At 31.9% G+C, this 24,832-nt stretch overlaps 5 protein-coding genes, 1 long non-coding RNA gene and 1 other non-coding gene across 9 annotated transcripts; 3 read left to right on the forward strand and 4 right to left on the reverse strand.

Moving 5' to 3' along the window:
• Positions 1-1,050: 1,050 nt before the first annotated feature.
• LOC112728827 (pentatricopeptide repeat-containing protein At2g33760-like) lies at positions 1,051-2,772 on the reverse strand. The gene has a single exon (XM_025779136.3). It carries the CDS (start codon positions 2,770-2,772, stop codon positions 1,051-1,053), a length of 1,722 nt encoding a protein of 573 aa, XP_025634921.1.
• Positions 2,773-3,428: 656 nt separating this feature from the next.
• Positions 3,429-8,612, reverse strand: LOC112728830 (tyrosine--tRNA ligase 1, cytoplasmic-like). 2 transcript variants are annotated; one of them, XM_072210327.1, is made up of 13 exons: positions 7,442-8,612; positions 6,850-7,073; positions 6,711-6,763; positions 6,516-6,548; positions 6,249-6,396; positions 5,448-5,737; positions 5,248-5,344; positions 4,761-4,866; positions 4,597-4,679; positions 4,274-4,419; positions 3,947-4,052; positions 3,781-3,840; positions 3,429-3,664 (listed from the first exon to the last, which is right to left on the reverse strand). In XM_072210327.1, exons 2-13 carry the CDS (start codon positions 6,862-6,864, stop codon positions 3,644-3,646), a joined length of 1,158 nt encoding a protein of 385 aa, XP_072066428.1. In that variant the 5' UTR covers positions 6,865-7,073; positions 7,442-8,612; the 3' UTR covers positions 3,429-3,643. The 2 variants fall into 2 exon arrangements, with proteins under 2 accessions (XP_072066428.1, XP_025634923.1); XM_025779138.3 differs by having other exon boundaries at positions 6,850-7,004; positions 7,452-7,587.
• Positions 7,729-10,138, forward strand: LOC112728829 (uncharacterized). The gene is made up of 3 exons (XM_025779137.3): positions 7,729-8,478; positions 9,095-9,263; positions 9,542-10,138. The coding sequence occupies exons 1-3, from the start codon at positions 7,729-7,731 to the stop codon at positions 9,991-9,993; spliced, it is 1,371 nt and encodes a 456-aa protein (XP_025634922.1). The 3' UTR covers positions 9,994-10,138.
• Positions 10,139-11,191: 1,053 nt separating this feature from the next.
• Positions 11,192-11,936, reverse strand: LOC112728832 (auxin-responsive protein SAUR21-like). Its single transcript, XM_025779142.3, has one exon. The coding sequence runs from the start codon at positions 11,813-11,815 to the stop codon at positions 11,408-11,410; it is 408 nt and encodes a 135-aa protein (XP_025634927.1). The 5' UTR covers positions 11,816-11,936; the 3' UTR covers positions 11,192-11,407.
• Positions 11,937-16,531: 4,595 nt separating this feature from the next.
• On the reverse strand, positions 16,532-18,459 carry LOC112728834 (uncharacterized). Its single transcript, XR_003166334.3, has 3 exons — positions 18,100-18,459; positions 17,942-18,026; positions 16,532-17,167 (listed from the first exon to the last, which is right to left on the reverse strand). It is a non-coding gene; the product is annotated as an uncharacterized lncRNA (long non-coding RNA).
• Positions 18,460-21,849: 3,390 nt separating this feature from the next.
• TRNAP-CGG (transfer RNA proline (anticodon CGG)) lies at positions 21,850-21,921 on the forward strand. The gene has a single exon. It is a non-coding gene; the product is annotated as a tRNA-Pro (tRNA).
• Positions 21,886-24,832, forward strand: LOC112728831 (uncharacterized). Of its 2 annotated transcripts, none has more exons than XM_025779140.3 (9): positions 21,886-22,105; positions 22,713-22,835; positions 22,935-23,110; positions 23,262-23,329; positions 23,456-23,557; positions 23,710-23,865; positions 23,965-24,084; positions 24,212-24,341; positions 24,663-24,832. In XM_025779140.3, exons 2-9 carry the CDS (start codon positions 22,726-22,728, stop codon positions 24,788-24,790), a joined length of 990 nt encoding a protein of 329 aa, XP_025634925.1. In that variant the 5' UTR covers positions 21,886-22,105; positions 22,713-22,725; the 3' UTR covers positions 24,791-24,832. The 2 variants fall into 2 exon arrangements, with proteins under 2 accessions (XP_025634925.1, XP_025634926.1); XM_025779141.3 differs by having other exon boundaries at positions 21,961-22,100.

Genomic DNA, 24,832 nt, shown 5'->3' on the forward strand with positions numbered 1-24,832 from the left:
AGTATTTGTTGATTTAAAAGTTAATAAACATGCTATATCATTATAGCAAAGAAATTCTAGCCAAAATTCTTGGTCTATCAAATATTTTTCTAGATAATAACCAGAAGGAGAGAAAATAAAAAATGCATGTGCGTGTATTCCTATTACTGCTAATGAAAACCGGTGAAAATTGGTGGACAACAGTATATGTCAAACTGCATAGGTGTAAAGATCAAAATGGAATCTTAAACATAGCATGCATTTTGTAACCCTTAATTTAATATAAAGCCTGTGAAAGTAAGCGAATCATTATCATAAATAAGCACATATATATTTACCTAATAACAATAGTCCAAAAATACATATATGGAATGGAACCTTGAACCTTTTTTCCAATATTATTTTATTCAGGCAAATAGCAATGCAGTTATCTGAAAGCTTCTTAACAACTGAAAAGTAACTTGAAATAACAAAAGAGTTTAATTTTGATGCACTCATAATGTAAAATATTTTGCAAAGTCATCCAACCACATTCGTTCTTTTAGATAACCATTCACGGAGTTGATGTAAAAATAGTTAGTTTGCTAACACGACATTACATGATTGGATGCACCTGTAAAACTGTTTTGTAGTAATGGGTGCATCAAAATTAAACTACTTTACTTCTTTCTTTCTTTCTTTTTTTCAATCAATTACTGGTGTATCAAAGGGATTGCTCTTCTGTTTATATATCAGGGTATATTATCAAAAATTTACTTGTACATGTTCAAGGATAACATGGGCTCTAAACTTATCAGAGTACCTATCTATAATCTATCCAATCAAATCAATTTTAAGTGAAGTACCACAATTACTCACAAAAGATTATGTAGCCAACAAGATAACCAAATTTTAGGTAGATTTGTCATTGGTGACCTTTCGTTCTTTCATAGGTAATTTTGTTAGCAACAAGATACTTTTGTGAATGATTTTGGTACTACACTCTTCAATTTATCATATTTTTTTGAGGGCATATGTAACATTTAATCTAACACAAAAATTGACCTGTATGGCTGTATGCTGTGATCATATTTACCAGTAGTCCCCACAGGAACAAGACCCTTCTCTGAAATGGTGAAAACGATTTGCATCTCTAACAACTATGGACCTTCTCATAATGGCAGAAACCATCTTACTGAATGTGTGACAATCACCACATACCCTCAAGTTCTTGGAGATCCTAATGGGGTCTCCATCAGGAATGGAAATTAAACCAAATGCAATAGCCAACTTTTCACTATGTGTGTATAACATTTCTTGCTTAACTTCCTCATCAACATCTTGCAACACAAAATCTGTATCAGGAACATAACCAGCCATCTCTAACTTCTTGATCACATTCATCAACATTTTGTATATCGCCTCTGCTTGAGGATGAGATCTATCTCCAACGCTAAATCGATACGTTTTGTTATCCACTTCGATCCAAGTCCATCCTGGAACTTTCTTCAGATTCCTGTGTGTCATCATATCCCGAAATCTTGCAACCTTTTCCCACTTACCAGCTTTTGCATAAATATTAGATAGTAACACATAGTGCCCTGGATTTTGTGGATGTAATTCAAGTAGAGAATCTGCTGCCTTTTCTGCCAACTCCATGTTCTTATGAATTCTACATGCCCCAAGCAAAGCACTCCACAGCCTCTCATCTTTTTCAACATTCATCGCCTCGATCAACTTTACAGCCTCATCTAACCTTCCGGCGCGGCCTAAAAGATCAACCATACAAGTATAATGCTTGACATCAGGTCTGATAGCATGCTCTTCCCACATCGAATCGAAAAAACGAAGGCCCTCTTCAATCAAACCTGCATGACTACAAGCATATAACAGAGAAACAAAGGTGACTCTGTTAGGTAACATACCACAGCTCAGCATCATATGAAATAAATCAACGGCCTCATTGCCACGACCATGATAGCCGTATGCAGCAATCATGGCGCTCCAAGTCATAACATTTCTTTCTTTCATCCTATCAAAAACCTCTCTTGCAGACTCAACACTCCCACATTTAGCAAACATGTCAATCATTGCAGTCCCCAAAACCACATCCAAAGAGAAACTATTCCTCAAAATATACTCATTAACAAACTTAGCCCTATGCATAGCCCCCAATTTGGCGCAGGCATTGACAACAGTCACCATAGCAACCTTGTCAGGAACAAGACCTTCTTCCCTCATCTGATCGAACAATACCAACGACTCATAGGCATTGGAATCAGCATACGCAGCGATCATCACTGTCCAAGTCACAAGGTCCTTACTAAGCATTCTATCGAACAGCCACCGGGCATCATCAACCACCACACACTTTGTATACATGTCAACCAAGGAGGCACAAACAAAATGATCCAAATGCAACCCATCTTTCAACACAACGCAATGGATCACACGACCCATTCGAAGATCCTTTCTGTCCCTACAAATTCTTACCAAACAGGGTAAAGTGTAATTATCAGGGGTGACACCACGCCTCAGAATCTCCCTAAAGGTGGCATAGCAACTAGCATAGTCACCAACCTTGGCAAACCCACCAATCATGACGCTCCAAGTCGTGGGGTCTCTCATTGTCATTCTATCAAACAGGTAATGAGCATAATCAATGGCCTTGTGTTGGACATAGTGGTAAAGGAGCTTGTTTGCAACAAGAAGGTGCCGTAATGTTCCATTGGCTATCAAATGGGCATGAACTTGTCTGACTTGAAAAACATTCTTGCACCTTAATAGCAGAGAAATACAAGAATCGGGTCCCATTGAGTCTGGTTGTTGTTATTCTTTGAAAGTGTTTTAGACCAAATACTGTGTTGTGACTTGTGAACAAAAGCAATGAAGCATATCTAACAAAACCATAATCAAAGGAACTTCGTAGATTCTGACTAGAGTATCCAAAATTTGGATGAAGTGAACTAGGAGAGAAACTCTGAAAATCCAGTTACCAGTTGCAAAATAGATTTGCAAATTACTACTATAACATTTAAAATTTAATTTTTAATTTGATTCTTATACAGTTCAATGAAATTGATTTTATTCAGTTATTTAATCGTGTATTATTAAACCTTGTAGAATAACCCTATATAACATTGTTAAAAAAAATTGTAATAAACTAATAAACACCACAATTTATTTGGTTCGTTTGTAATATAAAATACCTTGTACTAAAATCATATAAAGTTGATATTGTAACTAAAAATAATAAATATATCTAACGTAGAGACACCAAAAAATATATCTAACGCATTTGACTAGTCAACTTCATTATGCATTTCTAAACTTTCTTTTGGTGATTAATTTTAACCTTTATTACTCCCTTGTACGAGTAAACCAATCACTCATTAATTTTAATAAAGTTACGTGTGCATCAAGTCACATTCGAGAGGGCTTCAAAGTGAAAAAAGAAAAGACGCTGACGATGATAGTATAGAACAGAATATTGCTGCAAAAATAGTATAGAACATTCCAGAAAAAATGAATTCCCCAATATCTGAAAATTTTCCTGTGTGAATTCACATAAAAAAAACAGACCTCTATGGTATTTTTTCAACAAAAACGTGCATTTGCTAACAAAAAAGAGTAAATGACCCTGGCACTGGCAAATACTAGAATTAGCATGGAGGATACTAGCTCATTACTTGGTGACCCTGTAAGCCTGCAAAACCAACACCAATTAAGGTTATTGAATGTTCAAAGATAAATACAAATTTATACAAAATAACTAAGATTGTTTGATGAATTATATTTTACTAAATATAAATTGATACTCACCTTAATCTTTTTAAGAAGCTCTCTAGCATTTTTGTCATTTTTGAAGTGTTGCCTTACCGGCTGCATATTTCAAGAAACAATAATTTAATATGCTACATTGTTGCTTTGAAACTTAAGAGGGACCAAAGAAAAGTAAAAGATGCATAAACAAAATCAGAAAAATCACCTCCAGAATTTTATTCAATGCCTTCGACAAAGCTGGCTTGAGGTCACCTGGATGTACTTCCCCACTTTCATACGCGGCGGTCAGCTCTTCAAAGGTTTTGAACGTCCTGAGATTAAATGAAATCAGGAACACATAACAACAATAAATTGTACAGAAGAAAAAGGAAGCTACATATACGGAATGCACCAGAATGGTCAAGAAAATTGCTCCAGCTAACAATGTGATGTTAAAGCCGACTAACCGAGGAAGGGGAAAAAAAAGTAGACCACTCAAATGTCATCAACATAAGGACCACATATTATTGGACATAAGGTAGCAAAAACTTACTTGTTACCACCATTACTTTCACTACGCTCCACTGTGAACTCATGAAACCATGGTAAGACAAGGTATTTAATGTACTCCAAACATGGGTTTCCTTCCACTATCTGTGGTGGGCAATATGCCTTCTTTATCTTCACATTCACGTCGGCCTGTGATATCAAAAATATAAAGTTGAGAAGTCATTTAAAAAAAGTTATGAAGAAGAAACGGAAAAAACTATTTAACAGACAATTTTACACATTTGCGACTTTTTATCCCTTTTGATTATAAGCAATCTTTTACTGGAAGAAGAAAAAAGCACTTTCATGACACTATCAGCAGCTTACCTCCTCATCTTCCATGAAAATTGAAGAAGACAGATCACTTTTTGACATCTTTTCTTGCCCTTGCAGTAGACCGGGCAGCATGTCTGCAAATCACCGCAAAATCAATTAGTAAAGATAAACAGCTTCACAATGCATTAGTTTAAAAAGTGAGTGTAGGGGAATACGGTGGGACAGAATAATGGGCTTGTTCTTTCTCTTAATGTCATCGCAATATTCTCTAGCAAGTACATTCACTTTTCGCTGATCCATTCCCAGTTGGCAGATGTCAGCCTGTTCTAAGATAAAACATAATGCATTACTTACTAACATGTTTTAAGAAAATTGACAACTATAGATTTAAAGGTTAGGAATTGAGAGACATCACGACACTGAATACTAATTTGAATAAAAAAGTATATACCAGTTGGATATTATAGAAACTGAAGAAAGTAGGAGGGGGAAAAGCAGTATAGCAAAATCATTCAATAGTCAGTAAATGCAGGAAATCAAAACATCCAAACCATCTACAAGTTTCCAAACCATATTTCCCCAGCTACAAATGTAGCCATTAAGCAACAGCTAACCTTTGGACAGTTCACACATAAGATCACTGTTTATACAAATGTAAAATAATCGATGCAAGTATATATAAAGAAGAAAGCAGAAATTCACCTTGAGGTAAAATATGTCAGCACACTGCATGCATGGATAAAATATCTGAGCAGCAGTCAACTCATCCTGTTCACTTCTTCCCATAATTTGGCTACACCTATATAATTTGAAGGGGAAAAAAATAAAAAGGGTCAATATGCAAGTCCAAATTCACCATTTTACCAAATCATATAAATAAAATCATTAAAAGAAGCAAGAACCTGAGAATCCTTTTTAGGTTGTTCTTCTGAGCTATATCCAACACAAGAGGCCAGTACTCATCAGCCCTCGCATTAATCTCTTTCGATGACCACAGGAACTCAACTTTTCCTCCCTCCAAATCCATCCCAACAGCTTTCCAGATCTCAATGAAGTAATTACCCACTGTCTCAATTTTCTTCAAGTCTCCCCCCATTTTGTTATTTAGCTTGGCAAACCAATCTGCGATCCAGATTTTAACACGGCAGCCAGCAGATGTCAGCTTGTTCACATTGATTGCCTTCATCACTCCCTATACATAAACCACAAGATCGTAAACCACAAGGCCTTCAAAACCATTCATGCTATATTCATTTACCTTAGTCATCAACTATACACTATTTATTAGCCTATGATACACAAATACTCAAAGTTTGCTACTTATTCATATCATTTACTGCTACTTTAGTCTTCTTATGCATTTCACTAAACCCTAAATCCTAAATCCTAAACCATGTCTCATGCAGATGAGACGAAGTTAACAACAATAGAGTCTAGCCATTATGTCTCTATATAAAGGATATAGTGATTAGGATATTTAATTAAGATAGTTATGTATATATTATTCATTTAATAGATACTGCTACATTCATATTCCACATTTTAATAAAATTTCCCTAGTTACAATATGGTAAATCCATCATATTCAAAACTCGTACCCCTATTCTAGCAACACAAATCATCAGCAACATTTCGTCCACTAAAATAGACGAACCTACTGAAAAATGACATTCATTTGAAACAATTTATATATGAAAAAAAACCTGAGCAATGTGCATTCTTCCAGAAGGTTCAAATCCATCATAGCAAACTGGCTCGGGCTTCTTGTCAAGTAGGTTTCGGAGTTCGTCTTCTTGAATGCACTCCTCTCCAATACTCCTCACAATAGCAAACTTCTGATCTAAGGTCAACCTGGCGCAAAAATTATTTAATTTAATAATAATAATAATTATTATTATTATTATAATACGATAAAAAGTCAAATGGTGGAAACTAAAAACCTGAATTAAGAATTTGAAGAGGAAACTTACTGAGAAGCTGAATTTTGATCGGAAGTGCTGGAACTGCACCGATCACCGCCGCCGCCGCCACCACCACATAGATTCACAATTCTCATTAGACAGTTCAGTAGAGAACTATTTCTTTTTTTCAAGTCAAAGAAAAAATATAAAAATACGAAAATTAACGAAACGGAAACAGAAGAGAAAGAGAGAAAAGAAGCATACGACGACGAGAGAGAAGTAGCATTGAGTTGCTGCTCCAAGGAAGCTTCATCAGCCTGCAGAAGAAAACAAAAATAAAAAGTGAGGTTTACAGATTGAAGGTTGTAGAAGTGGTAGTGAAGGTGAGAGGGTGGTTCCGAACCTGAGGTTCCGCCATTGACGTAGAGGAAGAGTTCGAGCAGCCGGAGAGTGAGTTGAAAGGATCTGATTGAAGTCTGAAGAGTTCATTTCGTAGGGCTGCTAAAGTAAATGGGCCGCCAGCTCGTTAGATATTCAGGTCGGGTCATCCAATTGGGCCTGTATTCAGATAAAAGTTTTTCTTCTTTAAGATTGCTCACAGTCCAAAAACACTTGAAATGGGAGGATCTTTTGAAAAAAAAAAAAAATCAACAAAGTTTTTAACAGTTAGGTGAATATATGATTACAGTTAATTTAGGACAAATTATTATTTTTAACTATAAACCATTTGAACATTCACAATTTTAGTTATAACATATAAGATGAGGTTATCAAAACTAATATAATTATATATATATCAAATTAATTTATATATTTCATAATAAAAACAACGCTCGAATCTTTCGTAACCAACAACACAAAAAGATCCACAATTGTTAGAGAGATGCAAATGTTTCCACCATTTTTATGAAAGGTCATCTTCATGTGATAACTATTGGTAATTTGATGACAGCATACAGGTCAATTTTTGTGCGAGATTAAATGTTACAACTTACATTAACTCACCAATTAGAAGGTCAAATTTCATTTCTCAATACACGCTTAGTAATTAGTCCTTGTCATTCAACCCCACACTTTCCAGTGGTTTCTTGAATTCCCAATTAGAACTCAGCCACCATCTATTCCCATTTCCCAATCCCATTGTAAGTTACTTGCTTGAGTATATTTTTATATTACTAAGTAGATAAGATAACATAATTTCTTAGTATATATATGTGGCGTTAACTTGCTCTTGTTAGTTACTTCACTTGTATAGAGAGTGTGTAGTTGAGTCTCTCATCAAATGACCGAGTCAACGAGTCGACCCGTTGGCGGCACCGAGTTCAGCTGGTGCAAGGCTGTTCCCGGTGGCACTGGAATCACTGTACTAGGCCTCATCCTCTCTAAACCACCAACCATCTCGTTTCTCCAAAATGCCCTCAAAGATATCCAAAATTCCCATCCTATCCTCCGCTCAAAAATCCACTTCGACGATTCCACCAACACCTTCCAATTCGTTACTCAACAAACTCCCTACGTTGAAATCCAACCGTACGATCACCAATCAGCTTCCCAAATCGTCCAAACCCAATCCAACGGACACGATCAAATCGAGCCCTTCCACGCTCTCTTCGAGCACGAGCTGAATGTGAACACGTGGCGCGATCACAGCGAGGGAGAGATCGACGCGATGTTTGCGAGCGCGTACGCGATCGAAGACGACCGGTTAGCGGTGTTCCTCCGCCTGCACACGGCGGTGTGTGACCGGGTTACTTCAACGGCGCTGTTAGGGGAGCTGATCGATCGGTTGCGCAGCGGCGGCGATGGCGGCGGAAGGAAGGTGGAAGTGGAAGAGATGAACGTGGCGCTTGAGGATCTGGTTCCTGAAGAGAAGAAGAAGAAACCATTTTGGGCGCGTGGACTTGACATGCTTGGGTATTCGCTGAACGGGTTCAGGCTTGGGAATTTGAATTTCGTAGATGCTGATTCGCCAAGAAGCTCTAGGATTCTGAGGTTGCGATTCAACGAAGAAGAAACCAAAAATCTGATTGATGTGAGAAGTTACTAATTTCTAATTTTCTATAATAATTTTCGGTATATTCTTTAGTACTTCAAGTAATTTAACATATTTAAGGGTTGCGAATGGGAAGATTTATGATTTTAAATTTAATCACTAGTGTAGTGTCCACTGTCCACTGATTTGAGCTAATATATTTATATGAAATTATAAAAATAAGAGTGATATTATTAAAATAAAATTAAAAATATTTATTTTTTCGCAATATGTGGACCCTACAACTCCACAAAGTCTCTATGCAAACTATTCATGCTGAAAACAAAAATTTATTCGGAAATTTTATGGTGATTTTGTTATGGTGTTTAAATTATTTAATTTATTTTTTAAAATAAAAAATAAATTATGTAAAATTTATTAAATATTATTTATTTATCTTTTTTAGTAATTTAGGTACTAATATAAGCATCATAATATTCACCAAATTTGATATGGGCCAATTTAGCTTAATGGAATTATAGAATTCCCTTCAAAATGCTAAATTTGTTTGTTCTTCATGTAGTATTAGACTACTAGTAACATACTTATTATTCTTATTCTTCCTAGAACATTTTTTTCTCTTTTTGGATTTATTCAATTTTAAAAGATCATGTAGGCATGCAAATCAAGAGGAATTAAACTCTGTGGAGCACTTGCAGCAGCTGGAATGATTGCTTCATGGACCTCTAAGAATCTTCCTGATCATCAAAGGGAAAAATATGGTATGGTTACCCTTATCGATTGCCGTTCGATGCTTGATCCTGTTCTTTCCAGGGACCATGTTGGTAAGCCTTAATTTCTTGTAATCTTTCTGCCATTTTCTTAAAGATTGTTTTGTTCTGCTATTTGTACCATGACATAGAGCCTAGTTTGGTTTGGAGAAGAAAAAAACAATGTTATGGTCATCACTTTTAAAGAAACTACCAAATATGAATCATTTTCCATCAGAATCTATTAAGAATATGGTAATCACTGGCATGAAGTTGTCTTCACCTTAACGTGAAGATGATAAGTGAGAATCAGAGTATACGAATCTGATTCTGAATATATTGTTTTGGTTCAGGTTTTTACCATTCTGCAATCATGAACACACATGATGTGTGTAAAGAAACCTTATGGGAACTAGCAGAGAGAATCTACACATCCTTTGCAAATGCTAAGAACAGCAACAAGCATTTCACAGACATGTCTGACCTCAACTTCCTCATGCTCAAGGCTATTGAAAACCCAGGTTTGACGCCATCATCGTCGCTTAGAACTTCATTGATCTCTGTGTTCGAAGACCCCATTGTCGATGATTCGGCTGGAACTCATCGACAGCTTGGGGTGGAGGACTATCTAAGTTGTGGCTCCTTACATGGTATAGGAACATCCATGTCCTTATTTGACACCATTAAGGATGGAAAATTGGATTGTGCTTTTGTGTATCCATCACCACTTCATTCAAGAGAGCAGATTCAAGAATTAATTGATCATATGAAGAGTATACTTCTGAATGGTTGTAAGATTGAATGATGGTGATAATTATCATTTACAAATTCATATAACTATATGTTGCTTCTTCAATCCCAATTTATGGTTGTACTTGGTCTATTGAAATATTGGTAAGAAATAATGTAAACTGCAATGAAGGAATAAATCATCCACCGAAATTGTGATACCCTTTAAAGTATTCAATTCAGACAACATTTGACTAAGTGAAGATTTGTAAGTTCCCCAACACAATTGTTGCCACTGATTACTGGGGTATTGGATGTGGGTGACAGTTGTAAAAGGAGGGAGCACATTGAAAAAAGAGTGTGATTCTTCCTATATTGAAATTTCACTAGCATATAGTACTAATAATTTAGGTAAATTTATAGGCTGTGGATATCAATAAATTGATTGGAGAAAAATTTTACACAGATGTCTTGAATTAAAATTGATTATATGACTGTCTTAATAGATCTATATACTGAATTTAAGTATTTACATGTAAAAAATTATTAGAACAAAAGTGACATTGTATTGTTTTTGGGATATGGACTAAATCTCTTGGTAAATTTAATCAACCTTATTCAACTTATATTCACAAGTAGAATTAAAATTAGGTTTGGTTGTTCCCAAGTTTTTATCCCAAAACAATATAATGTCTCTTCACGTTGTTCACAAGTTTTTATCCCAAAACGATATAATGTCTCTTCTGCTCTAGTAAATTGAATTGGTCTCGAATAGGAGTGTTAAGGGACAACAACTTTTGTGTTTTATAACTATTAATTGACTATCAATAGTATTTTTAATTGTGTGAGATTACATCTAATGGTGGGAGATTACTCACTTTCTTTTTTATGGTTAAATGCTGGCCACAAAATACAAAAGTTGCTGCCCCTAGACTTTCTCTTACTTGAATGTATGCTAAATTAAATTGGACTAATTTTATTTACATGTAAATGCTCGATTTATATAGATCTGTTTAAGACATGCATGTATGTAGTCAATTTTTATTTAAGATATCTGTGTAAAATTGATCTCCAATTAATTTATTAATGTAAATTACCCAATAATTTACATATCATATCAATTTCAATTAGAAAGAAATATGATATTGAAGTATGTAATTCATCCTGTTTCGTACTAATTATATTACTCTTAAATTTTATAATAAAGTAATTATCATATTCAAATGTACAAACTCTTATTATTTACATACTAGTGTCAAATAAATACTTATCGGTTAATGTTCAAATAACATCATTCAATTGAAAAACTATTCATAACAAAACTTTTATCATAATAAGCTAATTAAAGTTAATATCTCCAAGATTTGGAGACCTATGAAAATTGCATACATATTGCACATAAATGTGTCTATATTCTAATTCTAGCCAAGTGTATCCTATATATATCTTAACACTTGCCCATTAGAAAAAAAAAAGGATGGCACATAATATTATAGAAAATCTTCAAAAATTTTGGCTAAGTCAAACTTGCCATTGTTGGATTCTATAGCATTAACAACCTCTTGAAATGTGGAAACTTTGCATGGAACAATGAGTCCATTACTCTGTGAGAATCCAAATTCATTGTATGATTTCTCAAGCAAGATCTTGAACAAAGGGTGAGTGAGGTAGCTTGTTGGAACAACATATCTCTGCCTCTCTTCACCAACATAGATTGCAAAATAACCGGTTGGTGTTCTTGTTCTTCTTGTCTTGGATGATGGTGATGATTCTTCTTCTTCTTCATTCTCTTTTAACAAACATTCATTGTATGAAGAAGCTTCTTTTTCACCTCCAATACCAACAACCTTCACTTTTTTTGCTAGCTTCTTCAATGATACCACCTTTTTCCCTAACATTTTTTTTTCCAAAAATAAAAAGGTTTGATTGAACTAGCTATATGAATTTACTAGATGGGTTTTTGAGGAAGAAATTAAAAGAGAAGATTTATGTAGAGAAAATGGCTTTTGAGCAAGGTGAAGAGAAAGGTTTGGGACTATATATATGTGTGTGAATGAGTTGATAATAAGAATTTGAAGGACAAAAGAGGGTACAATAATCAATGGCATGTTGTGATGTATGTATAAAAAAGGGTCATTTTCTTTTGAATTTTGACTTAGAAAAATATTTTTATTCTATAATTAAAGAGATTTTAATTGTTTGAAGGATTATTTAATTAGTTGGTAGAGCAACTTTATTTTATCTAACAACTATATTAATTTATTTAAACAAAATAATAGATTATATTATTTTGGTTGTAAGCAAATTAAAACACTTAATTGAATATGAAAAAAAAATCTCATTCATTTTTTTATTTGTTTGTTTTAATTTATATATCAACAAATAATGGGATATGAATTATTATTGTCTTAATTTACCTTAGGTTTAATTACTCTGTTGGTTCTTATAGTTTCGCAAAATTTTCAATTAGATCCCTATACTTTTTTTTTTCTTTTAATTGAGTCCTTGCACCAAATTTTTTTTTAATTGAGTCTTTACACTTTTTTTTATTTGGGTCTCTGCATCAGTTTTTTTTAGTTGAATCTCTATAAAATTAAGCCGATTACTGCTAAGAGTGACCTAATTGAAAAAAAAATTGGTGCAGTGACTCATATAAAAGGAAAAAAAGTTTAGAGAGCTAATTGAAAATTTTGCGAAACTATAGAAACTAACAGAATAATTAAACCTTTACCTTATTTAACTATCATGCTATGTATTATGTATACACAAAAAATCAATTATCGTGTATAAAAATATGTATTTAGCATTTCATAACAAATTATTATATTATTGTTTATTGCAAGTTTAATTATTACATTATGACATATTTGATTATTTTATTTAAAAAAAATGTAAATAAATATATAATAATTAATTTAGTAGTTAATTTTTATTGTACATAGAATATTTTTTATTACTAAATATTTTAATGTAACTTTGGTAAGTTGTCTTGATTGGTCATTGGCTAAGCATGACCTTATAATAGTAGTTCAAGCTAGGGATAAAGGTTGTTAATATAATTTTATATGATTAAGACTTAAGAGAAGAATTAAACATGAGCAATGTGTGGTACACTACCACTTTAAATTAAAGTAATATATAGTACTAGCATAATAATTCAGTTGGTGTGTGAGATTCAACTCCACATTTGTTGGTTGTCAATTATTTGGTGGCAAGATGTACATACATGAACATGAGTCAATGAATTAGCTAAAATTAAAGGCTTTTTAATTTGTCTAAGTCTTAAAAAAATTTAAAAAAAATTTAGGTGGAAATTCAGGTGCAGTCGACTTCACGTGAAGTTGATACCTGAGATCGAGTCGTTAGATAATTTGACTGATTTGACTAAATTTTTATCTAACGACTCTCAGGTATCAACTTCACGTGAAAATCGACCTCACCTGAGTTTTCACCAAAAAAATTAATATTGGTAGGTAGATAATTAAACATCTTGTACCATTGATTAAGAAGGATAAGATCACACTAATGACTAATCCATTAGTGGTGAAACTATCATTATTGTTTGAAACAAAAATAACTTATATACTTTGAAAATTTCATTTAATGTGACATATGCTTAGAGATATGTATTAATAATGAGAACTCAAAATAGTAAATATTTTTGTCATATTTCAAAAAAAAAATTATAGCATATGTCTTACCTCTTAAGAATTGAATTTAACAGAAGTCATAATAATTTTGTGGATTTGGTTTGGTATTATTCTAGGTAACTTAGACCAAACCAATAGAATTTTCAGCACAAAGGTACATAATGTTGACCCTTGACCTAATAGAATGCTTATGATGATGTTCCCACTATTCAATCACGCTTCATGAAATTAAATCTTACAATTCCACCACTCATTTTTTTTGACATATTAAATAAATATAATAATTAAGATTTGATGCAAGAGTGCATGTGTATGTTTGTGCCCGTGTTAATTTCGAATAAAGTAATCAAATTATTTGAGCTAGTGATTTTGGATCTGTATAAAATAAAATAAAATAATGGGGCCAAGAGAAAAAATCTAATTCAAGTAAAATACGGGAGAGAAAATGTTAATTAGATTTGCAAGAAATGCAATAATAAAAAATTAGGTTTAATGACTCTGTTGGTCTCTATAATTTTGTGAAATTTTTAATTAGATTTTTATATATATATTTTTTAATTGAGTTTTTGCACTAATTTTTTTTAATTAAGTTTTTTTAGTAATAATTGACTTAATTTTATAGGAACCCAACTAAAAAAAGAATTGATATAAAAACTTAAATAAAAAGAAAAAAAGTGTAAAGACCCAATTAAAAAAATTTTGGTGCAAAGACTCAATTAAAAAAAAAAAGTATATGAACCTAATTAAAAATTTTACGAAACTATAAGACCAACAGAATAATTAAACCTAAAGAATAATATCACATAAATAAAATTTAATAATATTACAAAACAATACTTTTTTAAATAAATAAAAAAACAAGAAGCAACAAAATCAAGGCATTAATTGCGTCTTATTCTCATTCTTTTTAAGCTCTCACTCACATGCATTGAAGATCAACAACGACGTGCAGAGAAGAAAGGAACAAAACAAGGGGGCTAAATTATTGAAAATGAAATATATTTAATCAGAAATATTTATAATATTGTTAGAACTATATATCGATAAAAAAATTAATTTGTTAAGAAAAATGTATAAAGTATAAACTGATTTAAGTTGTTCGAATAATAAATTTTATTTGGTTAAATAAATATTAAAAATTAAATATTTTTTATTTTATACCGTAATTTATTTTATTAGTTAATAATAAATCGTTAAACGAACGTGTGATATTTTGCTGAATTGGAATTATGTTTTTGTTCATTTTTATAAATTAAATTTTAATATGTTATTAATATAAAATAATTTTATAAATATATTTAATTATTTAATATTATATTATTAAAAATAATTATTATTTTTATTGACGGTATAAATAATTATCATTTAAAACATTAAATATAATTATAAATGCAACAAAATTAAATCTAATTTTCATATGGTCTTTTGTCAAAGGCTCGTAGATAAGATCATAAGGAAATGCGCAAATTGAGGGAATCACAATATGCAAATTAAATTAAATTATATGTAGTCACCAAAAAAAAAAATTAAATTATATGTGGGTACATTGGGTGGAGCCATGGAAATTGAAAAAGTGCTCGTGAAAGCGAATATTTTGACTAACAACATTATGATAAATGCAATGTAAAAATTAATTTGGATTGATCGAGTGATCAGTTTACTCGTTCGCTTAAATAAGTGTTGGGGTTTGAATCTCGTCTTATGTATGCAGTAATTTATTGGTCAGCGACAGCAATAAACTCTTAAATGTAGTTCAAATCCGCGATGAATTATTCTTTAATCTGTTGAATTAGGAAATACCTTAAAAAAACCAATAAATAAATAAATGCAATGCAACACAACACTACTTCACGCTCTGTGATCGAAAGCTTTCAGAAAAATGGATTCCTATTGAAAGGGTGTATAATTTTATGGATAAGCTCACATTAATTTGTTAATTTGAGATTTAATTCAGATTTTGCTCCCCAAGGTTCACTTCGTGGCGCCAGTTGCTCCCCAAGGTTTGTGATTTTGCTGCCGTTTGCGCGCCCGTGGTTTGCGTCGTCACCGTCGCCACCGTCTCGGAGCTGTGTCTCTGGTCTCCATTCTTTCTCTCTCAACAAACTTGGTATCTTTTGTCAATTAATCTTATTTGCTTGTTAATCTTGTGAAGAAAGATTGTAACTTGGTTGATTCTAGTGGTGGAAAGTGTGGTTTGGAAAATGGTGTTTGTGATGATGATGATGATGATTGTGCAATGGTGAATGGTGAGGTTGGGGAAATTTTGGTTCATTCGGATTCTGATCTAAATTGTGGTGTTTATGGAGAAACTCAGAAGTTGTTTGCTAAGAAAGATTTTAACTTGGTTGATAGTCCTAGAAAATTTGGGCCGCAAAGTGATGGTGCATTTGTGAATGGTGAAGTTGAGAAAAGTTCCAATATTCCAAGTTTTGATACTAATTGTACTGGAAGGCCTGCTATTACTTTTAATATTGGCAATAAAGTTAGTTCTCTATCTCATTTGAAGCTAGAAGTGAATGAGATGAGCTTGTATAGTGATGTAAGGCACCAACCTAAAGCTGGTTATTTGTCCACCATTGAGAGCATTGTGCATGCATTGAAGGACTTTGGGGAGGGGAATCATGAGGATTTGGATAGACTCTTGGACACTTTTGAGGCCATGGTTGGAGATCAAAGGTGTTGTAAAGATGAGAGATTGAGCAAAACTCTTCCCTAGTTGATGAGGCCTTTTCTTCATTTGACAGAACAAGAAACTGTTTAACCCAAAATAGAAACTATGTTCAATGAATTAAGAATCATTAAATCTATGAGTTTTTAGCTCTTGTATCCCAAGTAGTGATAGAACTATTCATTTTTGTGTGACTTCTACTTTTTGTGACTCAAATTATTAACAGAGTTACACAAACATTTTACCTGTATTTTTTAGCTGCAAGCAACATGAAAATTCTACTCGATTATAATATGTAAGGATAAAATTATGCTTCATTTACTATACAATGATAGACCAATCATGCCATGCTTTAGACATAAATCAATACAAAGACTCACGTTTGCATCGGTTATATAAGCAGTTCTTAAACTTCTTATGTACACAAATCAAGATAACAAGTTCTCACAATACAAGTAACACCATCCAAGAGAACATCATCACTACACTAAAAGTTGATGATTTAATTATATTTCTCTGTCTTTTGAGCATTCAAATATACAACTATACAATCAGAACCAGTTTCAATATGCTAAATGCTTCAGTATCATCAATCTATATTCTATATAGTCCTTTCAAGCTGCTAGCAGTGTCATATATACTCTTGCTAATCCACCAAGTTAAGGGATGGCACCGGCGGATCTGAGGCTTTTACGGTGTCATAAGCATACTCCGGAGTTCATGGCTCTTGTCATCAACACATCTCGAGCTAACCAAAGAGGTTATCCAAAAATTATCAGTTTTTACTGACTCGTCATCATCATTCCTGTGCCAACTCCAGTAAGCATGAGTTGAGTTAATCATTGATGAACCTTGTTACTATTATACCATGGTACATGAAACAACACAACCAGCCAAGGTGTCCTTTTCCTATCCACCTTTGATAGATCTACCTGTAAGCGAAGACAAGATCGAAAACAATAGTGGAATAAGATTTCTCTTCCATAATTATAATCTCAGATGCCATTTACTAGTTATAAAAGTATATCCTTGATCAATTGGGAAACAAACAAACCTTTAGCCATCTGTATTGTTCTGACCACTTATCAAAAACAAGAATAAAAATTTGGAATCAAAAGACATGTAACTCTATTTACTTCTCAATTTTAATTTAGTTTCAAGTGGAAATCTAAACAGGACATACAATAGAAACACTATAAAAATGATAATATCGATTTTTCTCTCTCATTTAATATACTGAAAGTGACTTTTTCAGGTACTTTTAAGCACATTAAACTCTTCCAAAAGGCAAAAAAGAAGATTTGGTAATTATAGTCCTGAGAGCTCTGTGCAGGCATGGAACAATAACAGTCGCGGACATAAAAAAATTGGAAAAAAAAAGTATAATCCAGAATGAAATCAACAAATAGATGTAGTCAGGCTAATGAATTGAGTAATGATCCAATTAGTGGCACTTAAAAGGAAGTAGACATCATAAACTCATTAATTATAAAGCTGAAATAAATGGGTTAGTTAGGTCACGAACAAATCCACACCAGGCAAAGAATTTCTTCAACTTCAATGCTACTACTTCATACCATTAACAAAATAATGACAAACCAAGCAAACAGGTTCCAATGCTAGGTCACGAACAAATCCACAGATTAGGGAACGATGGAAAAGATGAAAGGAATCAGTAAATTAAATAACATTTGTATAGAACTAACTTGGGTCAGAGCAGTTCGGACGAGGAGTTGATGGTTGAGGTCGACAGCAACCCAGGAGAGGCGGCATCTTCGTTCTTTGATTTTTCTGTGAAGGAGAAAAATAGGAGATGAGAAGATGAGGGCTACGAATATGAACTTGCAAGCGGCAAATCACTTACCTAGCGGTGGCGAGGCCAGCGGCGACGCGGTGGCTGTTCTTGAAGAAGAATGCTTCAGCGGCTGCAGTGGCCAAGGAGAATGAGAAGAACGATGGTTGATCAAGAAGCTTGATTTACATTAAGGGTAATTTTGGAATTATAAAATTAGAAGGGGGTAATTTAGGTACAAATTATAATTAAAATTTCTGTCTCTGTCTTTATATTTTTCTGTCCCCAGTGTCCCTACTTTTTGGAGGTACTGAAATACTGAAATTTTGAAGACAGAGACATAAATTTAAGTACCAGTCTCTAGCTCAACAAACATAATACTGAGATTCTGTCTCTCAGTCTCAGTTCCAGTCTCTGCAAACAAACGCTACCAACACTACTTCACGCTCTGTGATCGAAAGCTTTCAGAAAAATGGATTCCTATTGAAAGGGTGTATAATTTTATGGATAAGCTCACATTAATTTGTTAATTTGAGATTTAATTCAGATTTTTTTGGAAGGTATAAAAAAGAAATTGAAATATAATAATATCAATTTATACAGATACCAAAAAAATATTAATTTAAATGCTATACTTACAAAATAAAAATAAAAAAATTGAAGATTTCACACAAAAATTTTACATAATATTTTTAATCGATAAATTAATCTGATTTATTTTGTATCTTTCGCTTGATGAAAAAATGGATCAGATTTTATATGATTAAACCTGTAAGACTTTAAAGCATGATAGAATAGAAGGAAAAAAATTAAATAGTAGAAGAATCTTAATTTCGAATAAACAAATTTAAATTTTATTGAAAAAGATCTTTTTAATTTTCGAAGAATGAAATAAAAATAAAAGGGCTCATAAAATTTTTTTTTATTCTTATTAAAATATCGTAATTAAATCCACATATATTTAGTAAAAAGAAATGTGATGTGTACTCAATCTCAAAAATTTGAATATGAAAATAAACATAAATTGTCTAATTTCTTAAAATGTTATGAATTTGAAGATATTAGTATGGGACGGAAAAAAAATCACTATTAACAATTTTGAGAGGAAAGATTTTTTTTATAACGATTTCTAAAAATACTATTATTAGTTATTTATTGGAGAGAAATGGAATTGGGCATTTGCGAATTCAGCAAGTCATATTTTATTAATCAAAAATATTTAGTAACTAAAAAAAATTAGTAAAAAATAGTCATAACTTATCTTAATTGTCCGGCCAATAAAACATTAGTTACATTATTCGATAATATACTCTAATTGTGTACAAAGAAGCAAGTTGATTGAATGTTTTAAAAATAACTTTTTTAAGAGTTTGTTGTCAAATATTTTACGCAGTTATTTATTTATATTCATCTTTTGATGATTATTTATGTTATTAATATAAAAAATAATTATTTTTATTGATGTGATATTATATAATTAAATATTTATATAAAATTATTTTATATTTATAGTACATCAAATTAAATTTTTTTTTATAATGTGTTTTAGAAATACTTAAATTCTGTTTGTTATTGCTATCTTAATAAATAATAGACATACATAAAAATAAAATAACATATAGATATGAATATATACAAATTTTTATTTTGTTTAATAACATTATATACAATAATATACTGAATTTATATCCATATCAAAACGATAAATTTATCCTTATCAAAAAAAGGTTGAAGACGGAGAATAATTAAAAAGGAGAGTAAAAAAGAGGAATTGAGTGAGATAGAGTTAAAGGAGAAATCAGATAAGATTGGATTTTTTTTTAAATTAATTAGAAATAAAAATAAAAAAGTTGTGTTTCATAAATTGTGTCTCAGTATTTTAATTTAAAAAAATACTGAAAATATGTATGTTATACTATTGTATATATTAAAAATTCGTATTTCAACAAATAAATAATTATATATCACCATATTTATGTATTAGTATTCATATCTCAGCAAATAAATGCATTCTTATTGGACATACAAACAAAAAAAAGTCTCATAACAATAACAAATTGAACACAACACATCAAATGTAATTTTAATAGAGGAATGTTAGAGACAGTAATTTTTGTGTTTTATAATTATCAATTGGTCATTAATAATATTTTTAATGGTGTGAGATAACATTCAATGATAAGAGATCACTCACTTTTTTTAGTGGTTAAGTATCGGTCACAAAACACAAAAATTATTGACCCCTAGACTTTCTCATTTTAATACTAAACAAAGTCTAAAAAAAGAAAATTTAGAAATAAAAAAGGGAGAATGTACAATATTTTGGAAAGTAAATTTTTTTTATTATAAAAAAATTAGATGGTGTTAATTGTTTAATTTTATTTTTTATTATTTTTTTATATTTATTTTTTATCTTATTTATAAAATTAATAATAAAAGATTATATTTTATTTTTTTAAATGTTAAAAAAAATAAAGAGCATCCATTTATAACATTTTGTATGTAGGGTATACTTATTAATGCTTGAGAATTGTAAAGAATTGTGTTCATATTCGTTAGCAATAACATACATAGCACTAAGGGGGATAGAGAGGGGTCCATGATTTTGTAATTAGTGTTTAAGCACTCACTTATGTTCTCGTTGACAATATATGCCTACAACTTAACGTTGACTTTTGTTGTTATTTGACTTTCTCTAATATAGTGTTATGGCATTTGGAGGTGAAATAGGGTTTCTATAACAAAGTCAACTGCTTGCTAGTTGCTATGCCGGCAATGCCATTTGACTGAAAGTTACTTGACATTGTAATGGCAATGAAACCACAAAATTAGGAATTTGGATCCTCTAAATTTTAAATTTGTATTTTAGAAAGTAAAATGTGATCTTTTACCCTTAAATAGTTTCTCTCTCATATTTATTCTTGGTCCTACCTATAAAATAAATGATAAAATATTACACTTTACTCTCTAAAGCAAAATTCAAACTTTAGAGAATTCAAATTCCAAAATTAGATGTCACAATGTAAGTTCTATACATGAGTATCTAATTCAATTCAATCCGGTTAATTAAAATTATTAATCTGATATATTATAGATAGAATAGAATACATACGAGTAGAATTTTCATGCGAGTTGGATATGGTGTGAATTGAATCTTAATTCTATTCAATCAATTCGCACTATATATATATATATATATATATATATATATATGTTTTTAGTAAATGTTAAACCAAATTTTTTTTATTAAATACAAAAGATCTTTAGTCACTAAGAAAAGACCACTAATTGATAATTTAATATATTTTTTTTATATATAAAAATCAGTTTTATTTTAAATTATTATAAAATTATATAATAATATTACATCTTTTTTGTAATCCACACTAGAATTAGAATTAGGGTTAGATCCAACCTCTATCCTATCATACCCATTACCACCCTTACACATAATGGCAATCAAATTTAGTAGGTTTAATTACTTCGTCGATCCGTAAGTTTTATCGAATTTTTAATTAAATTTAGATATATATTTTTTTAATTATATCTTTATATTATATCAAATTTTGTAATTAAGCTTATACCATAATAAAAATGTTAAAATTAATAGAATATTCCGTAAAACAAAAAAAATATACCTCACACTTGACTTTATATTTCATTTTATTTAAAAAAATAATGCGTTAATTTTAACGCTTTTGTTATAATAAAGACTCGGGTATAAAATCTAATATGGTATATGTGCTTCAAATCCTGAACACTAACTCAGTAACTTTAAATCTTTGTTGATTAAATATGTGTAATGTAACGATTATCAAAAGTGGGTGTTTGGTCTAGTGGTATGATTCTCGCTTCGGGTGCGAGAGGTCCCGAGTTCGATTCTCGGAACACCCCATTTTTTTTCACTTTTCTTAATTGTTCTTTTCTTGATGATGCAAATCCGTACGGTGCATCTCTGAAGCTATTAACCTCTGATGCATTGCAAAGTTTCTCTTTCCTTCTCTCTCTGCACCGCCTCCTTCCAATTGTTTCCATGGTTTTTCTCAATCTCATCTTTCTGGTGTTGCTTCTGAGTAAGGTTCGTTTCCTTTGTCTCTTTATTTTGTTACTGCACTATTTGATTTTTCATCCTTCGTATACCATTGAATTGAATTGAACTGTTCAGTAATTGCCACAACAAAACTCCGAGACTGTGATAAATCCCCCCTTGGTTTTGCAGCTCGCATCCTAATTATCAAAAATGGGGAGAAATAAATGTACTAATAGTCATATTTTATGTATGTTTTTTTTTTTTTTTTGAAGTTTTGGGATTTTATTGATGCTTGCTTCAATAGACATTGATGTTCACATGTAAAGGAGGTAGAGAATTTGAGATTCAATTCATTTCGTTTCATGAGGGCCACACCAAAATCCCCCTTTTTTTTTCTCATTAAAAGATCATTATTAATGTTTTTGGGATTAGGGGGATTTGAGTTGTATGTTTTCTGATCATGGACATTGCTTAATTTTCATTTTCGAGGCTACTAAGCTACATTGTTAATTTCATATTTACATGGCATCCAAGTTTAACTAATAATGGCTTGTGTTGTTTGCTATATAATTGTGTTTGTATCTGTTCTTTTCATGAATTCTTTGCTGTTAGTGCCATGATGAACTGATATAGAAGACAATCATATGTATGCTAGGTCCAGAGTATGCATGAGTTCGTTGCTAGATAAAGCGCGGTTAATGATGAATATACATTGCCTTGGAAGGAACCTTGTAACTGCTTCTTCATCCTTGCATCATGTACAACTTCCGGGGCAAAAGTAAGTGATTAATTTGTGTATCTAATTGTCGAACATGTTCATATGTTCTTAATTTAAATAAAATGTCATTCGGCGCTACTTGTGGATGTTTTGTTGCAGGGAAGCTCATTTTTGGTATGTTTTACCTGATGAGATAAAGGACACAAACCTACTAAACCAATATTTCGAAATTCTATCGCCTTCTGAAAAAGAAAATGTATTTCGTATGAGTGGGGAACAGCTAAAGAAAAGAGCGATCCTAGCTCGTGCATTGGTTCGCACCACACTAGCAAGATGTAAGTTTTATGATTCTTGTGCTGACTGACTGAGTTTTTTCCTGTCATGTATAATGTTATTCTATCAACAATATGGAACTCCTTCCACATAGTAGATATATATGCATAAAACATCCTGTATTTGCATCTAAACAATAATTTTTGTTGCTAGATCAGACAAATTGTCAGATTGATCCAAAAGCTTTGAGGTTTAAGAAGAACAGTTATGGGAAGCCTGAGGTGTGTTTCTTAACCGATATTATCTGTAACTTCCGTATGATTTAGCTCTCTTATTTCTTCATTAACACATTATTCGTTTGAGTATTCTTGGGAACACACAATATTCTTAACAGCATATTTAAATAGGTGGATTGGCAATATACTGAAGATTGGAGCCTACCACAACTTCATTTTAATCTCTCACATACTTCATCTTTGATTGCTTGTGGAGTAACTGTGGGATCTCCGGTATGTATAGATTGTTTACCATTATTATTTTAGTAAACTGGTCATCATATATTCATCTAGTTTTATGACTTTCTCATTCTTCTGTTGTCATTTTTGTCTATCAAAGAACATTTGATCTTTTAACTGAGTTTAATTTGCCATTTGCATTGTAGATTGGTATTGATGTGGAAGAAAAACAAAGGAGATTGAAGAATGACGTTTTGGCATTTGCAAGACGATACTTTTCTCCCGATGAAATAGAAATGCTGACTCAGATTGCAGACCCTGAACTTCGGCGTCTGGAGTTAATCAAGTTATGGACTCTGAAGGTTAATTATAGTTTTGAATGTTAATATTGTTGCCAGTTTGTAAATTTCTTTATTTTCTATTTAATGTTCTATCACTTAATAGACTTTTCCCATTTCTAGGAAGCATATGTAAAAGCTGTAGGGAAGGGCTTCTCAAATTCGCCTTTTAATACTTTTACAGTTCGATTAGGACACCGTACGAAAACCGGCATCCATCTTCGACCTCGTGTGATGTCAAAGGTATGCCTCACTCTTGTAGTGCCTGAAATTGAAAAAGTCATTAATCAAAGACATTAATAATATGATTAATGTCAATGTCGATGGATAATTGGTTTTGACTGCTTTTAGAATTTTACTTTGTCGACAGGCGCAGGAAATTACCGTCGAGCCTCCTGATGAGTCGAAGAATGTCTCAGGCAATTGGCAGTTTGTACTCCTTGAGTTAGATGGTTCACATTATGCTGCCATTTGTATAGAACAAGAAAGCACCAATAGAGGTATTAATTGATAAGTCTTATTTGATACATCAAAGTCCAAGTTGATGCATGTTTAAGTATTTTGTATTCCACATAGATGCAACCACATTTGTAGTTATGTTCATTTGTGGCTCTAACAATCCTCCCTCAATTCCATATTGCTAACTCGTTTGGATTTTTATGATCCATTTACATATTGATGTATTTAGATGCAATTTGTATCTAAGAAAAAGGTCAAAACTACTTCTCAATATGGAATCTAGGGAATGATTGTGTAGCATTATTGGTGTCAGTATCATGAGTTTGAGTAGCTGAGACAATCTCATGTTTGTGCTTTTTCAGGAAAAGGAAGCATTCCTGTGAATCTGAAGCTAAGGAAAACAATCCCATTTGTTGAAGATGAATGTATTTTAGGAACTGAGAAAGCTGTAGTAATTAGTGGTTTGACTACACTATTAGAGTGTGAATGATTATTTTTGTAATCAAATGGAAGTTTTGGCAATGGCTTTAAA

Source organism: Arachis hypogaea, chromosome 12, assembly GCF_003086295.3.
Source record: "Arachis hypogaea cultivar Tifrunner chromosome 12, arahy.Tifrunner.gnm2.J5K5, whole genome shotgun sequence".
Classification (NCBI taxonomy): domain Eukaryota; kingdom Viridiplantae; phylum Streptophyta; class Magnoliopsida; order Fabales; family Fabaceae; genus Arachis; species Arachis hypogaea.

Coding starts and splice junctions, on each gene's coding strand:
- LOC112728827 (XM_025779136.3), bottom strand. CDS start 2,772: ATGGGACCCGATTCTTGTATTTCTCTGCTATTAAGGTGCAAGAATGTT.
- LOC112728830 (XM_072210327.1), bottom strand. Junction 6,397..6,515: donor GATCAAAATTCAGCTTCTCA/GTAAGTTTCCTC, acceptor TTTTTGCGCCAG/GTTGACCTTAGATCAGAAGT. Junction 4,420..4,596: donor TTTTCATGGAAGATGAGGAG/GTAAGCTGCTGA, acceptor TTGATATCACAG/GCCGACGTGAATGTGAAGAT.
- LOC112728829 (XM_025779137.3), top strand. CDS start 7,729: ATGACCGAGTCAACGAGTCGACCCGTTGGCGGCACCGAGTTCAGCTGG. Junction 8,479..9,094: donor AAACCAAAAATCTGATTGAT/GTGAGAAGTTAC, acceptor AAGATCATGTAG/GCATGCAAATCAAGAGGAAT. Junction 9,264..9,541: donor TCTTTCCAGGGACCATGTTG/GTAAGCCTTAAT, acceptor GTTTTGGTTCAG/GTTTTTACCATTCTGCAATC.
- LOC112728832 (XM_025779142.3), bottom strand. CDS start 11,815: ATGTTAGGGAAAAAGGTGGTATCATTGAAGAAGCTAGCAAAAAAAGTG.
- LOC112728831 (XM_025779140.3), top strand. CDS start 22,726: ATGAGTTCGTTGCTAGATAAAGCGCGGTTAATGATGAATATACATTGC. Junction 23,866..23,964: donor TCAAGTTATGGACTCTGAAG/GTTAATTATAGT, acceptor TCCCATTTCTAG/GAAGCATATGTAAAAGCTGT. Junction 24,085..24,211: donor GACCTCGTGTGATGTCAAAG/GTATGCCTCACT, acceptor CTTTGTCGACAG/GCGCAGGAAATTACCGTCGA.